Source organism: Syngnathus leptorhynchus, chromosome 11, assembly GCF_054491065.1.
Source record: "Syngnathus leptorhynchus isolate UIUO chromosome 11, UIUO_Slep, whole genome shotgun sequence".
Classification (NCBI taxonomy): domain Eukaryota; kingdom Metazoa; phylum Chordata; class Actinopteri; order Syngnathiformes; family Syngnathidae; genus Syngnathus; species Syngnathus leptorhynchus.
Window position 1 is genome coordinate 8,572,828 of NC_141205.1, and position 15,482 is coordinate 8,588,309.

The 15,482-nt window shown below is 43.0% G+C and overlaps 2 protein-coding genes across 4 annotated transcripts in view; both read right to left on the bottom strand.

Annotated features, from left to right (window-relative positions):
• The window catches only part of LOC147049349 (sodium- and chloride-dependent GABA transporter 2-like), a 16,293-nt gene extending 13,852 nt beyond the window's left edge, over window positions 1-2,441 (bottom strand). For all 3 annotated transcript variants that reach the window (XM_085925244.1, XM_085925245.1, XM_085925246.1), the window contains exons 1-3: window positions 2,301-2,441; window positions 1,798-1,982; window positions 1,451-1,585 (exon numbers count right to left, since the gene is read on the bottom strand). In XM_085925244.1, the coding sequence (XP_085781370.1) occupies window positions 1,451-1,585; window positions 1,798-1,982; window positions 2,301-2,308 (328 nt within the window). In that variant the 5' untranslated portion in view covers window positions 2,309-2,441. The remainder of the gene's footprint in view (window positions 1-1,450; window positions 1,586-1,797; window positions 1,983-2,300) is intronic.
• Window positions 2,300-15,231, bottom strand: frs3 (fibroblast growth factor receptor substrate 3). Its single transcript, XM_085925247.1, has 11 exons — window positions 15,067-15,231; window positions 13,632-13,757; window positions 13,457-13,545; window positions 13,096-13,282; window positions 12,640-12,801; window positions 12,369-12,490; window positions 5,902-12,303; window positions 5,732-5,811; window positions 4,837-4,934; window positions 3,835-4,281; window positions 2,300-2,390 (listed from the first exon to the last, which is right to left on the bottom strand). The coding sequence occupies exons 3-7, from the start codon at window positions 13,520-13,522 to the stop codon at window positions 11,011-11,013; spliced, it is 1,830 nt and encodes a 609-aa protein (XP_085781373.1). The 5' UTR covers window positions 13,523-13,545; window positions 13,632-13,757; window positions 15,067-15,231; the 3' UTR covers window positions 2,300-2,390; window positions 3,835-4,281; window positions 4,837-4,934; window positions 5,732-5,811; window positions 5,902-11,010.
• Between the last annotated feature and the right edge of the window lie 251 nt (window positions 15,232-15,482).

Sequence of the window (15,482 nt, forward strand, 5' to 3'; positions counted from 1 at the left end):
GCTTTGATGGCCTCATTGTCATCAAGTAACATGCTTGATGGATAAATATAACGGTGCTTAAAACAAACAGCAAACATCGTTGAAGTGAAGAATCAGTTTCCATGCCAATTTGTCTTTAAAAAAAAAAGTTTTATGAAAGGAGGTATTGATGTGAGAAACATGTGCAGAGGGATAGTTTTGAGGGGACTATTTTATCTACGCTCTACTTCCCAAATCTGAGGTGAACCTGTGTGTGACCGCCGCTTTGTATTCCAATTTGCTTTTCGAATTTGCATATGGTCTCTTCTTTGTGAGGGGCTTCAAGTGGCGCACGGTCCAAGTAAAGCATTGTTTGTAACTAGCATGACGGTTCCGTGTGACATACACGTGATTGTGGGCGACAGAATGCATCGCGCAAATTTCGGCAATAACAATGTCTCTGCTGTTAAAGCCGAGGTCAACATATTCACGCTTGGAACTTGACACCGAAGAGGCCGGAGCAAATTATAGTATTAAAATGTGCAGTGTGAACGGCACCTGGTGTGGTCAGTCACATGGGTCTCGCAGGTTTGATGTTCATCTGTGAGAACGCACAGGTGTCGGTTGTGCGAGGTCATTTTCGCACACAATAGAGCTCTTTGAGTCGGGGATGCTTTTCCAAGGGTTCTCAGGTCACTGAACACTTTTAATCCATGACTGGGAGGGTTTTTAGTTTTGCTTTTGTTTCAAGGTCTCTTCCATCTGTCGTATCTGTTTGTATAAGTTTTGAAGTTAATGTGCATTTTTACTTAGTTGTGTTGCCAGGTTGACTGTAAAAGGTTTAAGGAATGGCAAAACATAGGCGGTTTTAAAGGGTGGCCAAGGGTGGCAGCTGCATCAAATGCATTCTCACGGCGGTTGTTTGGAATGAATCGATCAATACTAAATTCAAAATAAAAATTCAAACTATATAAGCCAATGTGAATATAACAGAGTGGGTTTAGCATTGGAGATAAAATAACAAGACCCTCAAAATTCTTGACAAAAGGAATAAAAGCCTATACAAGATATTTTAGTTGAATGGCGAAAAGATTTATGTGACTATATCAAATAAATATTATGTCAAATAGATCCAATAAAACCTAAGTGGTCAACTTTTGGGAATTGTTATGCATAGGGTACAAGGAGTTGCTTAATGCGTAACATGTTATTCCTGAATTTCTCCTGGCACCCCTTTGCCACCTTAAATCAAACTTTCTAGAGCCGCCACTGGATATGAACGGTGTTCGAGATGTAAACGTTTTTCCACTCGTATTACTTCACCTAACTTTTCTCAGCCACTTTCCTGTGTAATTCCCCTCTAAAATAAATACAAAGATGCAAATAATTCAGGGAATTGTAGAAATGAGTTGGCTGCTGTCAGACTACGTTGGACACCTGTTGAATTATGTACGTTTGTGTTTAAAAATTCAGTGCGTCTTCCAATACTAACCTTCAAACAAAGGGCAGAAGTGTCTCCAGCATGTAATGCATCCCTGGGATGTATACTGGCCCATGGCTGTCTCCAGGAGGAACATTGGGATACCACAGGACAGGAGAAACAGAACATACGGAACCAAAAATGCCCCTGAGGGAAGGAAACACCAAAAGTAGAAAACTCTCAGACATCTTCATTGTTTACTGATTTCCCTCGACCTTCTTGTCGTCTCTAAACAAACAGCAGTCCAGTGCCTCACTCGGGCGACTTCCTTATCGTTTAAATGGATATTATGACTAACAGCGTTGCTCAATGTAAAGCAGGAAACAGGAAATGAGAGCGCGCGACTGGGGTAAGCTCACCTCCCCCATTTTTGTAGCACAGATAGGGAAACCTCCAGAGATTTCCCAAACCCACAAGGGTCCCAGCCACAGCCAACAGGAACTCCAACTTGTTTGCCCACTTGCCACGATCCAGCAGCTGAGTCTTCTTCGCCAGAGTGTTGCCGTGACCGGCCACTTCACGGCTGCTTCCTTTCAGGAATTCCCTGGGCATAGTGAAAAGGAGATTAATTACAAATGGGTCGCAATCTGATCTCAGACATCCGTCTGTCTGCTTAAAGGAGAGATGGACAAATATTTGGTTCAATGCAAATCACTCAGCGGACTTCTATTCGATGCCACTAAGGCTCTTCGTTAATTTACTGGTTGAACTTGAGCTTGCCGGATTATAACAGCAATGGAAAGTTTCCACCGGCGACAAGCGCTTACTCTGAAAATCCGTGGCACAGCAAAAAACACGTCTTAGAATGAAAAGTCCAACATGTAACGGTGAAGAATCCAAGGGAAATAGACTGAGTACTTACCCCTCCATCACAAAGCCCCCCTCCCGTGAGAGTTGCTTACGGCAACAACAAAGTGATCAGTATTCCTCTCGGATGGATGCACCGCAGGCTCTGTATACAAAGAAAAAGTCATGAGCGGAGCCAAGGTGAGAGAATCAAAGCTGCTATGGTTCCTTTCTGCGAGCCGCCTCGTTGCCAGACGCTGCGCTCCGCACCATGTGGCTGCACTTGAAAAAGTGTTTGGCTCTGACAAAGGTTCAAGGTATACACCACTGCTCGGCTGTATTTTTCCACTGAGACAGGAGCAGCTCGAGTCACTGAGATTAGCACAGTTGCTAACTAAACCAAATCAGCTGAGCCGTCTCTGTTATATTTGTGGCTGTAAACAGGCTTTATTTATCTGCCAACTGGGAATTTTATCATGTTGGCTGTAAATTGTGAGAGAAAAAAAATAAATAATGGCACTATATAAACATCCTGCGCAGCAAATAGCAGATCTTTATCATCATTTGATGTATTGCCTAGATCCTTTTATAGCCCGTGGGATTTATTTAAGCGGCATGGTATCTCACTATGAATATTTCTTTTTGTATCTTTTTGTTAATCATGAACTGTTATCTTACAGCTGACTACCGCTGCGTTCTTTTTATGTTCTATGACTTACTTCCTCTTTTCAGCTTTTATGGTCATGAACTTTTGGCCTCTTCTGTGGCGGTTTCTCGTTTTGCGCGTATTGTACTGAACTGCCGCTAACCTAAATATTTGTATTGAGGTCATCAAAGTACTTCAGGTTTGCAGAGATTAGAGAATAGTACGGGCAATTTCTCATTATTAACTAAGAACAAAAATACACATATAACAAAAAAATTAAAAAAAACATTTTGAGCATTTAATGTGTATCACACCAGTAGTTCATACAAACCTATTTTGATTCAATGTATGTTGAAACTACCAGAATAAAAACACCTTTTGACATTTGATTTGTTTGTTCCACTAAAACATAAAAAATAAATTGTTCATTTATTCATGATCTTTTTACTATACTTTACACAATTAAATATAAATGAAATGACTAGCGTGGGCAATTATTACCTTTGAGGACTTAATTGTTGTTTTTTGATTATGGTCAAGACGTCTCTCCGCCAGCAAAGAAATATGAAGCGGAAATGCATTTATCTGCTTTCCTCATTGCCAAAAGTGTGCAACAGCTGAGCTTTGAGCCCAGCTAAATTAAGAGAAGGCTATTAATCGACTATGTTGATCCTATTTGGGAAACGTCCAGGTGTAAGCAGAGTTGATTTGACATTCCTGCCATATATTTTTATAGTTTTGCTGATTTAAACACAGAGCCACGTGGTGTACAATATACTGTACATTTTCAGATGAAGTTCCACAATGACATCGACACAACAAGCTCCTCCCATCAGAGTCACTGTTTATTACACAGGGCTATGACAAATCTGTTTGGACTGCAAACGCCACTTAGTAACTGGAAATTTCTGATTATGATAATAATAAATCATATCATGATAACAAGTGAAACAATATATCTTACCTGTATGTGTATTTTCAGATAACAAAGCTTTTTTTTTATTGCCAAAAGATGGTAGATTTTAGACAGGCACAACAAAGCATGAATTGCTTGCTCAAATCTATGGCATCAGCGTTTATATTTCCTGGTTCATGTCCCTGTCGGTTGTTTCTGTCTCCTTGTGTTCTCAGGATCGCAATCAATTTCTACAGTTGACTTCACCTCTCGATCTACATCTCTCTATCTACATCGGTCGAGGTTGAAAAAGGTGATGAGCCCGTTTGGACATAGAAAGGAGTATACAAAATAAGGCTATTTCTTTCCATGTAGGGAATAAAAGTAAAAACTTGTCTGAAAAATAAATATTCAAGTAAATAACCACTGTTCATTCAGCATGACTTCCAAGGAAATAGTTCACATGTGCGTGACCAGACACTGAAGGCCATTTTGGACTTCAAAATCCATTGTCAGCTGCCAAGTAGACAAATAATCATTTTCACTAAAAGATGACTCACACGCACACACACATGAATTCACTTGGATGGCGCGACATGTTATCACAGCTGCAGTTGCGTCATGTGCCTACATGGTAATTGATTTTGTGCAGTCAAACTTGCTACTCCAAAAAAAGGAGTCGCATCTTATCTCCACGAAGAATCGCAACTGCCCTTAATACCAAGTCAATTCTTTGAGCGACCGTCGTAAGATACAAGTTGCTTTTGTTTCATAAAAAAAATATTCATCTCTCAAATCATCTTTTCCTATTGTAGTGATTGGAAATGCTATTAATCGGTTCCAGCCTCCAAACCAAACTACAAAAATGTTTGTTTTCATTAAGAAAAATAGTACTCTATAATATTGTACTTTCCAAAAATGATCCATTCAATAAATAGTAAATGTAGAATTAAATAGAATACAATAGAATGAAATTAAGTTTATACATGAGTGTTTAGTTCAGTCATACTAAAATAACTGAATTGAAGTTTTATTTCCCGATTGAAAATCAAACAGGTTATATATACTTACCAGTCGAGCACAACTGCTGTTAACTTTGCATTATTTCTCAGGATCTCTCTCACTCCAATTCCAAGTCAGGGTACCACAGTATGTTTTGGGTTTAAATGCTAAGGGAGGATTATAGAGTTCAATTAGTTCAACATTTTCTGCAATACAGCAACTTAGTAGTGTGTTTTTCGCTGACTGTATGTATTATCGAAAAGATAACTGTTGTTTTTTTTTTTTTTATAGCGACTCTTACTTGACTCATTCTGACCTTCATATTACAATGAAGAGGATGGAAAAACAGAATGACTTCATCGCTTAACAGAAAACACTCCTTTTTGAGTATATCCATTCCTGGGACCATAAAACAAGGCACATGTATAAGCAAATATATTCCGGGCATATAAATCCCTGAAACCTACGAAGACCATGCTGTCTCACGACATGAGGTAATTAAAGTTACAGGCAAACTCTAAGTGCATGCTGAGAGAGGATGTTCCGTTTAAAATTTGGTGCCTTCAGCCACTTAGAGAATATACACTTTGGTTGTTATTGGTTATTTTGCTTTAAGAGGTGCTTCTTTCACAGAGCCACCATTATTTCCCTGCTCCCGGCACGAAAATCACACAGAGCAACTTACAATATTCCATCTGTTAGACTAAAGCATAAGTGTCAAAGTCAAGGCCCGGGGGCCAGATACGGCCCGCCAAATCATTTTATGTGGCCCTCGACGATAAATTGTGCATCAACTTCATCTACCAATACGACAGTTACAAATGGTCTTTACTTTTAAAAAAATACAGATATCGCTAGCAATTTTTGTTACCATTGATCTTTTAAAAAGATTTGAACTGGTTTTACTTATCTCCGGTTACAAACTTAGTCTGATTTATGACGATGACAAAAATGAGTTTGACACCTCTGGACTAAAGGATGGCTGATTATCCATAAGCACGCGTTGAAACGAGTCTGTTTGGTAGGCTGTCCTCCATGTTTCCTCTGAAAACAATAAATAGAACAAAGCAAGTGAAGCATTTCATTTCCAACTGTGATCTGGTGTGATTGTATCGTGTATAAACATTAACTTACTGGACAACATTTCTCAAACTTGTTTGGTTGCATTTCAGACCTAAAATGGTGGTTTTTCGCTCCGAGAACCAGACATTACAGATTCACAGAAAAGGTATGGAAAGCAAAGTTGACACTGTTTAATGCACAATAAGATATTTTCATGGCATCATTTTAATATTGGAATTACATTGACTTGTACATCTCGGACAAATCCACACGCTATAAATGACAGTAGTCCCCAAGTATCAGGCTCACTATGTTCTGACGAGATGATCAATTAAGAGGACAGCAGACAAGTAAAAGTCATCTGCGTGCGGAATGATTAACGAGGGCAAAAATCCCCCTAATGTCCATTTTGACAGTCCAACAAATGAAGCAAAGGGGCTTCTAATGGCTATTTCAGACCGTCATCCATGGATGCACACAGACACATAAAACAAACACTTGAAGAAACTTTTTTTTTTTTTTTTTGAATTTGCAAACTGAGACAAAACAAAGAACCTTTTTCCTTAGTGCATCGCAATGATTTGCTTCATGAGGCCCTCTCCTATGGAGGACTAAAAGAGCCAAAATTAAATCAATAAATCCACCCCAAAAGTTTATATATATAATATATATATATATATATATCATTTAAATATTGATTAAATATATATTATTTAATTTGGGCTCTTGGGGTCGTCCATACTCTCTCGGTTCCGACATTTTACATGCTTAAGCATATTTGGCACTCTTTCAAAGGGGAAGTAACCTCGTAGTCGGAAAAGCAGGCCAATGTAGACTTTACGTACGCAGACTCACGCACACACAAATGTGTGTAGTTCTGAACCGTACATGGACAGTGCACCCGCTTCCCCTCGGTGGCGATGATAGTCTTGTATTTAAAAACAAACAAACAAACAAACAAACAAAAGAGCACGTACAGAATATCGATATAGTATATACGTATATGTTATTTATTTTGTAGCAAGACCATGAGGTTTTGGTGTTTAGTGAGTATGACACGAAATGGTCCAAATGATTCAATTGACCTGATGAGGATGATGTGTCGCTTTTTGTCTGCTTCTCTTTCTGACTTCCCATTTCTAACATTTCAACATAGGAATGGTGCTTGCAAAGAAACAAAAATAACAAAAAGGCAAATCATAAGTTGATCTGATAAGGAATCAGGTTGATATAATGACTCGACTCATTTAATGCTACGATATGCTAATTTGTCTGTAATGTAAGGCGGTGTTTCCCAACCATTTTCCTGAAAATTATTTATTTGCTACAAATAACGTACCGTTGTTCAACAATGCAATGCTAGTGATGTTTAATGACAGAGATCCACCTTTTTGACATTTTTTTATGCCTTAACTCAATAAAGGTTGGGAAACACTAATGACCATTTGTTTATTCAAATGTTTTTAAATGTAAATCATCAAGTTAGTTTAGCTCATAATTGGTTGTTGGCAAGCTAATGTTCATGGAAAATATTATCTTCTTAACCAAATCATAGTTGATGAATTATTAAGTCATGACACGGATCAACAAATTGGAACAGCCATGAAAAATAGAGTGGAAAAAATTAGACTGAAGTATTGGGAAAAAGCGACTACTGGGAGTCTACGCACATTGTTAGCAAAGTGTGAATCAATAAACCAAGCATATCCTTTGTGTTTATCTTTTCTTGTTTACACTTACACAAACACAAAGACAACCAGAGTAGGATCAGATGAGCTTATACAGTGCAGAGATGCACGTTCAGTCTCCGTGCCACTCAATGAATCAGCTTTCAAAATCAACAATCTAGGCATGAGGGTGGAATTATAAATGAGTAAATCCCCGAATGTCAAACCGTTACCTTTTTTTTTTTTCTTCTTCCTGACAACAGGCTGACCCCATCAACAGCAGTAGATGTTTGCCTCGGTGTCCATATGAAAGGCACAGTGAGAAAACTATTAAAATGGACTTCTAGATAATACAATTTCATGTTTTAACGGTAAACAGAGCAAGCCCTTTTGGTTTAACAACCCGCTTGATAAATTGAGTTTTGAGGAACTTTGCGAGGAGAGTTGTTATCTTGCCCTTCAGATAACACAGGCAGAAGCTATTGTGACCGCGGGGCCTCCGGGGTGTCGGATGCCTGAGGCATAAACACCCGAAACTGAGAAGCGACACGCTTTGACGGCGTCAGCTGTCATCGAGAGCCACTTGGTGAGATCACGTGAATCCGCTTCAACTACTAATTCATATGTTCACTGGATATTAGATGTAGCTACACGGGTGGTGGTGGTGAGGTTACTACGGTATGTAGACGGTGACGTCATGAATAACCTTTTTGAGAACCCTTTCCTGATATCGCTCAAGGCAAAAGATGAACTTTTAGGCAATGGGGGACTCCGTGCAGGGTTTCCACAAACATTTTCAGCTCAAGAGCCAAACTTGCAGGAGTATAATATGCAATGGCATAGAGTCAGCATTTACAGCGATGTCTTGAGATGCTATCGTTTTGGCTTGCGAGCAAAAAAAAATGAACTCGACTCACTTCACAACAAGCAGCAGTTAGCAAAAATGCCAACGTCGTCAAAAAAAGCAGCTTTTATCTGTTTATTGCTCCTCCCAGTTGAGGTTTACTGTCAAACTAAACATGAAAGAGAATGAAACGTGCATTTAAAAGATGCACATATCGCTTTAGTTTATGGCTAACAAATAATGCAGTTGTGGCGTTAGAAGTTATAAGCCTTTAAGCAATAGACATTTGACAAAAATGGAGAACATTTAAGGAAGAGATAACAGTACCCACAGACATGTATTCTTTATCCTCTACGAAGAATGACAAAAATGATAATATTACAGTGGCCGACTCAGGAAATTTGACCTGTCCATGTATGGCTATGTCTGTATTATACGTACTATTATACTGCCCCCAGGTGGCCATGAAGTGCTCACCAAAAGGTACGCCACAATGTCCCCCTGACTGGTGCTAGTTTTCTTAAGAAAAAAAATTGATTGATGATGTCATGGATGAGTGAAACACCCCTCTCAAGGCACAACTGCACTGACCAATAAATAACTAAAAACAGACTGCTGACCATAAATGCTGGAAACCCTGACCAAGTTTATGGCACTGAAATGACAATTAAAGCACAACATCATACAATCATGAAAAACAATATCAAGGCTGAAATGTGAACATCAACACAATGGACTGAAGATTGACACAACAGTCAAGTAGGTAGATGTCATGGAGCTCAATATGCTGTAGACTGCTACTTCACACATTGGCCTACTATGACGAAATAAGATAAGACCCTTTTAGAGTTTGTAAACAATGTGACGTCATATGTGGGGCGTGGCTTAGCTGGAGGCAAAATCTTTGATGACCTCATTTGTTAGTAAAATCATCAAGTCAATAATTAAGTTTTGGCCCAAAAAAAGGAGGGTAAAATACCGTCACTAAAATCTTCAGACAAATGAACATGACAATGCGACTTAGCATACTTTACAATAGATGGCCAAAAACAAAATTGCACAAACACACACGCACACACACATCAGGTTGTCATAAAGACAAGGCCAGTCACTCACATGGGCCATGTTGCTTTGTAATGCAATCTCTATGTACACGTAGCAGCAAACATTTCCATACATCACTCCAATATGGTGGCTGATGGATGGATGAGGTGAAATGTGCACTTTTTTAACCCCCCCTCTTATTTTTCCTTATCATTTTTAGGGCCCTACTTGTTTTCTACAATTGGCACCTTGTTTTCTTCCTAATATATATATATATATTATATATACACACACATACATACACATATACATATATATATAAATATATATATACACATATACATATATATAAATATATATATATATATATTGGCATATTGGCACTTAAAATAAAGTCTCTTCTCTTAACATAGACGAGTAAAACTTTGGTCTCCAGATCAACTGGATTACAACAAAAAAAGAAATGCTGGTTGTGACACAGAACATAATAGTAATACACTTAATTAGTCGAGAGGACTAATAAATAGATAAATCAATCAATAAATAAATAAATAGACGAATCTGGGGATAACAGTGATTAGCAATGCAAAAAAGGTACCTTTGATGACCTTTTTATGCAAACCGTTCGTACCTAATGCTGGGCAGAATTTCAAATCATCACATTTGAGGCGAGGCTAATACGATTAATGCCACTGTGAATTTGGAGAAGTACAAATGCTGGCTATGAAGTATAGTTATGTGGCCCCCTTTTTTTTCTTTTTTTTTCCTTAAATGAGAAAGCTGTGGCTCAGCTAGAGTGGATGTAGAAATAATGAGCATCCTTACTTGTCAAAAGTGCATTTTGGTATGTCGTGGATGGAGGTGCGATGAAGGGTGATATGCTACTTGGGAGAGGGACGAGGCTCAGCGGATTCACTTTGTGCTACTTGTCCCTTCATCTTCGTTGGATTCTCCAAAAACAACCTCTCAATTGGTTCTTTTTTTTTTTTCTCTTTTCTTATGGGTGATTGTGAAAACTCTCCCTAAAACCTGAAGAATACAATTCCATAGGATTGTGTGCAAACTGCTCTACTGGCATATATGAATAAATAACCTGTTTCCACCCGGCCGCGAGGTACGGACGAAGGCCAGAAAGTTCTTGGAAAAATAAAACGGTAGGCTACACTTCGGTATGTGTCTGGCCTCTTATGAGGAAGTGAATAGCTGTCACGTGGGTGTGCTAGATGGGGAAGTACTTTAACGTAACGATAGAAGGGGAAATGGTGAGATGGAGTCATAATTAAGTTACACAAAGAGAATGGCTGCTTCCACTTCACACGGACGCCGCCCTCCGTTCTCATTGCTCGGCATATTTGCCGATATGCTCGGTGGTTGGAAACGATATTTGCACTCGAGAGTGGAAATTCCGGCGAGAACGTCACGACACGGTGAATAAATAACAGCATAAAATGGCAAGAGGTTCCCTTTCATACACACAGATACAGTAGGCTTGCTAATCTGGTACCTGTTACTGTCTTAGTCAGCTCCGCAATGGAAATGGCCGGATGACGGTGAAGAATCCAGTGTGCTAAAATGAGGATGAGCCTTTCGTCTGTCGTCTTGTCTGCTGCTCACGATCCACGTGGTTTACAGAGGCAGGTCTGTGCTGTTGTGACGGGTCTTTCTGGAAGTGCCATCATCCCTGGGCAGAGCTTTTTGCAGGTTGGACATGGCCGCCGTCTTTTTCAGGTCGATGACCGCGTAGCATTCGCTGCGGCGGGGTGCCGGCGGGCCGCACTTTTGGGGCGGCAGGCGCTGGTGAGGCCCCCCGCCGGCGCCGAGAGCTTGGCAGGGACTTTCTCCCTCAAGGTCCACCTGGATGTAATTCAGCTGCCGCGACGGAGGCATGTGCCCGTGCTCGCAGACTCCGACCCCTGACCTGGAGCGCCTGCGGAAGTCAAAGTTAAAGATGCGCCCTCCTCTGTCGGGCTGACACGGTTGTGGATGCGGGGGGCAGCTGTGCCGCATTCTGGGCGTCTGCACCTGTTCTGTGTTGACATAGTTTTGCAGGGCATCTCTGTGGATGCCCCGCCCGTCCGGATGGTACCCGTTGTTCGTCTCGGGCCCTTCCGAGAACTCGTACTCGTCAAAGTCTTCCTCCTCCTCTTCGTATTCCTCCTCGTCCGCCTCGTCGTCGTCGTCTTCTTGCTCGTCGTCGCGCTGCAGGGCGCTGTACTCCCACACTGGCGGAAGCGAGGGCAGGTTCTCGTAGTTGAGCAGGGCCGTCCGGCGGTGACCTCCGCCCGTGGCTCTCTCGCATCCGTAGCCCTGCGGGGGAAGCGAAGATGGGCCGTGCGGGTGGAGGAGGCTGTGGGAGTGACTGTCTCCGGTGCTGCTGCTGCTGCTCGAACCCACCGACTGGGAAACGCTGCTGGGACTCAGCCGCTGCTTCCGCCCGCTCCTCAGGCCGTTGATGTTCTCGTAGGTGAGCTCGGCGCCCCGGCAACTGTCTGGGTGCTCGTGGCACGGGTGCCGGTGCGGATGGTGATGGAAATGGTGATAGGAGAGGGAGTTGCACACGTGCATGGAAGGCTCGTCTCCGTCCGTCTCTGAGCCTGTTGCGCCCTCTACTGGCTGAAGGCTGCGGGAGCCGTGAGCGAGCCGCTCCCTCTCCCGCTCTCGCTCCCTTTGCAGTAGATGACGCTGAGCTGGAGTGGGGCCCAGCATGAACTTGACCTCCTGCGACGATGGCTGCATGAACACCTGTGGAGCTTGATGCTCCTCGAGGGGACAGCACCGCAGGTTGGACTGCGCGTTCCCTTGGCCCCCGACGCGCGTCGTTTCGGCGAACGTGCTGGGCCGCACCTCGGGTAGGGAGTGCACACAGTGACGCATGGAGAGATCCCCTTCCATGCTAACAGTGTTCACATAAGTGTGGGTCTGGTGAGAAACAAAAGCGACGTTGAAGTCACAACAGATCACAGAGCACAGACCTGACATCTCACCTGGTCTTCCAAAGCCATCAGATTGTGTCCATGGTCCTCAGCAAGGGAAGGCTGGGAGGAATCCCCTCTGATTGGATAACCAGGGTATCCATTGGGAAAACCCGGCACAGGGAAACCGGGAGCTGCAAGCAAATTTTTTTTTTTTTTTTTTTAAAGCTACCTCTGATTAGAATTTCCTAATGACACTCTTTATTCTCAATTACAAAAAAAAAACAACTCTCCGACTGCAGTATGTAAATACAAGTTTCCACAAACAGTGTGTGTGACTGACTGTTGGGCGTCTGTGGTGCACGAGACATCTCCATCTCTGGCGTGTGGCCGCTGCCAGACATCATCATGGACTCCTCCACCACGTTGATGCTGTTGCATTGCATCAGCTCCTGGAGCAGGTTGAAGATCTCCTCAGCCCGAGAGCACTTGAAGGCAAATATTCCTAATCAGGAGAACACAACAACAGCACAATTACACAGGCTGATTCAGTTCCGCCACTTCATTAAAAAAAAAAAAACAAAAACATGCAGATAAAGGCTGGAACAATGAATTGATAAAAATGAGAACAATCGATTATTGAAAGTGTTGGCAACGAATTTGAATACCGTTTGATTGTGTGGCGTCATTAATTCACCGGATTATGTTAGTCACCCGCTTCGTTCAAATTGGAATGGAAATTATAGCGTGGATAGAAACAACCGGTGGAAAAAGAAATAAACCAATGAGCTTCACTCACCCTGTCCGGTCTGGCAACGACGCCCGCTCTCAAAAGAAAACAGGTTGGAGTCGTAGCCGTAGCGGCGCAGGCAGAGGTACGGCCACCTGATGGCGTCTCTCTTACGCGTGTGAAGAATGAGCTCCGTCTGGGTGAGCTCCATGACACCAGAGCCCAGCTCGTTGCCTTCATCGTCCACGTTGATGACCTGGGAATTGCGTAGAACACACCGGCCACAAGGTGGCAGCAAAGAAAACAAAATGAAGCTGTCGGCTCATTTCAGTGTAATAGTTTTGGCACATATTTCTACATTGCTTTTGCCTGAGCACAAAAATATTCATTATGTGAGATGTGATTGTTTGATTTTGTGTCGTGCACGAACCTTAAACTTGGTGAGATGGTTGTCTCGGCTGGGGTCCCTGTACAGACAGCTCCAACAGCTCCCCATGGCTTCAGCGGGCCAGCTGAAACCTGCCACACGTGACCCGTGCAACATTAGCGACATAACCGTGCGTATATGTGAGAGATAACATTTTCATTCAACACGATCATCTTACTCAGCCCAGGCCATTGGTGTGAAGTGACGCGTGCTTCAGTCCCAGGATCTTCTGCTGGGCTTCATCTTTGTCACAAGCCACTTGCTAAGTTGGACGGCGGACATCTTCATGAGAAGCATCTTGTCCCTGGAAGCGCAAAGAATCACTGACCCTTGCTACCAAAATATTCAGCCATCTTCTAAAGCATTAACTCAAACCAAGAAACACGAGACAAAACATCGAAGGTAGTAGATTATAGATTTTTAGACTTTCTGGACTACCCCCAAAATAGACTTTGCAAAAATTCTTGGGGACAGCAGCAGAGGACTTTATAGTCGACTGAGTTCTCAAATTCAGTTCATAGCAACCTGGGAAGGACATGTTTGTTTTTAATTACACTCTCTTCCTTGTTCCTCAGTCCGATTACTTCTTCATTGATTCCCTAAGTCATAAATCAGGAATCTTTATATTTCCCCACAAGCATGAAGATGTCTTTGAATTAATAATAAACGTTTAATATTTGAGATTGTCTGACTCATTTGGGACAAATTCACTGAACCACAGAATAATAGGGGGGGGGGGGGTAAACAGAAAACAGAATCATACGTCATTCCCATCCGGTGTTATTAGCAGAACAATGTTGTCATCAAAGTGAAACTAAACCAAGTGTTGCTTACTGGGGTGAAAATATGAACGCCCAAATCCAAGTTAGTGTGTCAGTAAATGATTCCATATATGGTTTACTTGGAACGGAACAGGACGTGACAAATTTGGCATTTGTTATTTCTTTTAGCATCATTAGTCTTTCCACTTAAGAAGAGCTGACTCAGTTCTTGACTCAGCGGCTAAAGTAAATGACTACAAACGTGTTGAGACATCAAGTTTAGCGGGAAGTAGGCGTTTCAAATCTCAATATCTCTACTGTGCAGTTACACAAAATACAAAAAGTGCATGTGCATAACAGTTTGTGTATCACTATGTGAGCAGTCGAGTGATACAATAATGCTGCACCGAACAACATCAAGCAAAGCCCAGTCACATCTGCCCTAATGGTCACGCTGCAGACTCCCCCCCGGCCCCGCCATATGCGCTCCTCGGCCCGGCCAGCAGAACACATGCACCCCCGCCGCAGTGTGAGCGCTCCGGGCCGGGCCTCCACATCTGACTGGAGCTGGAATCCACACACGCACGCTCATACACACACACTCGACTCTGCGCGCTAGCCTACATTACAGACGTGTCACCCAGCCAGAGCCTCAATGGGATTTTCCCCTCCATCCATCCTTGCATGCATCATCCATGGGAGCACTTGAAGCAGAGCCAGCTCGCTCCATTAGCCCCCACCGAGCTCCCAAAGCACGCCGTCCGTGACGCTAAACGGCGCAATGAGCGTCTGTGTGAGGCTACAATAGCACCTAGCAGCACCCAAGTGCAGAAACGACGCTCCGCTACTCACATGTCTGCCACCGTCGATTTGCTCTTTCCGACGCCGAGCGCGCGTGGACGCGGCACGGCAGGTGTCGGCGGTGTCCGGTCGGTCGGCCGGTGGGGATGTGGAGATCGGCCCGCGAGGACGTGGAGCTCGAGATGCGGTGGAAGCCGTAATAATGTTGTTATTTTTCCTCTCTCGCCCCCCCCCCCCCCCCCTCTCTCGCGCTCTAGCTCATTCCCCCCCTTATGACGCCCCCCACTACTGCAGCACGGGCCTCTGGCTGGCTGTGTGACATTTGCTGAACAGCTGCGGGTCAAAGTTGACAGGCAGGCAGACAACGAGGTGGAGGTAGCCGTCAAGAAGGTAAAAAGGCTGGAGGACCGCGGAGGTAGGGAAAGGTGTGCCCAGCCGGCGGGGCGGGAGGAGGGGCCACGCAGCCA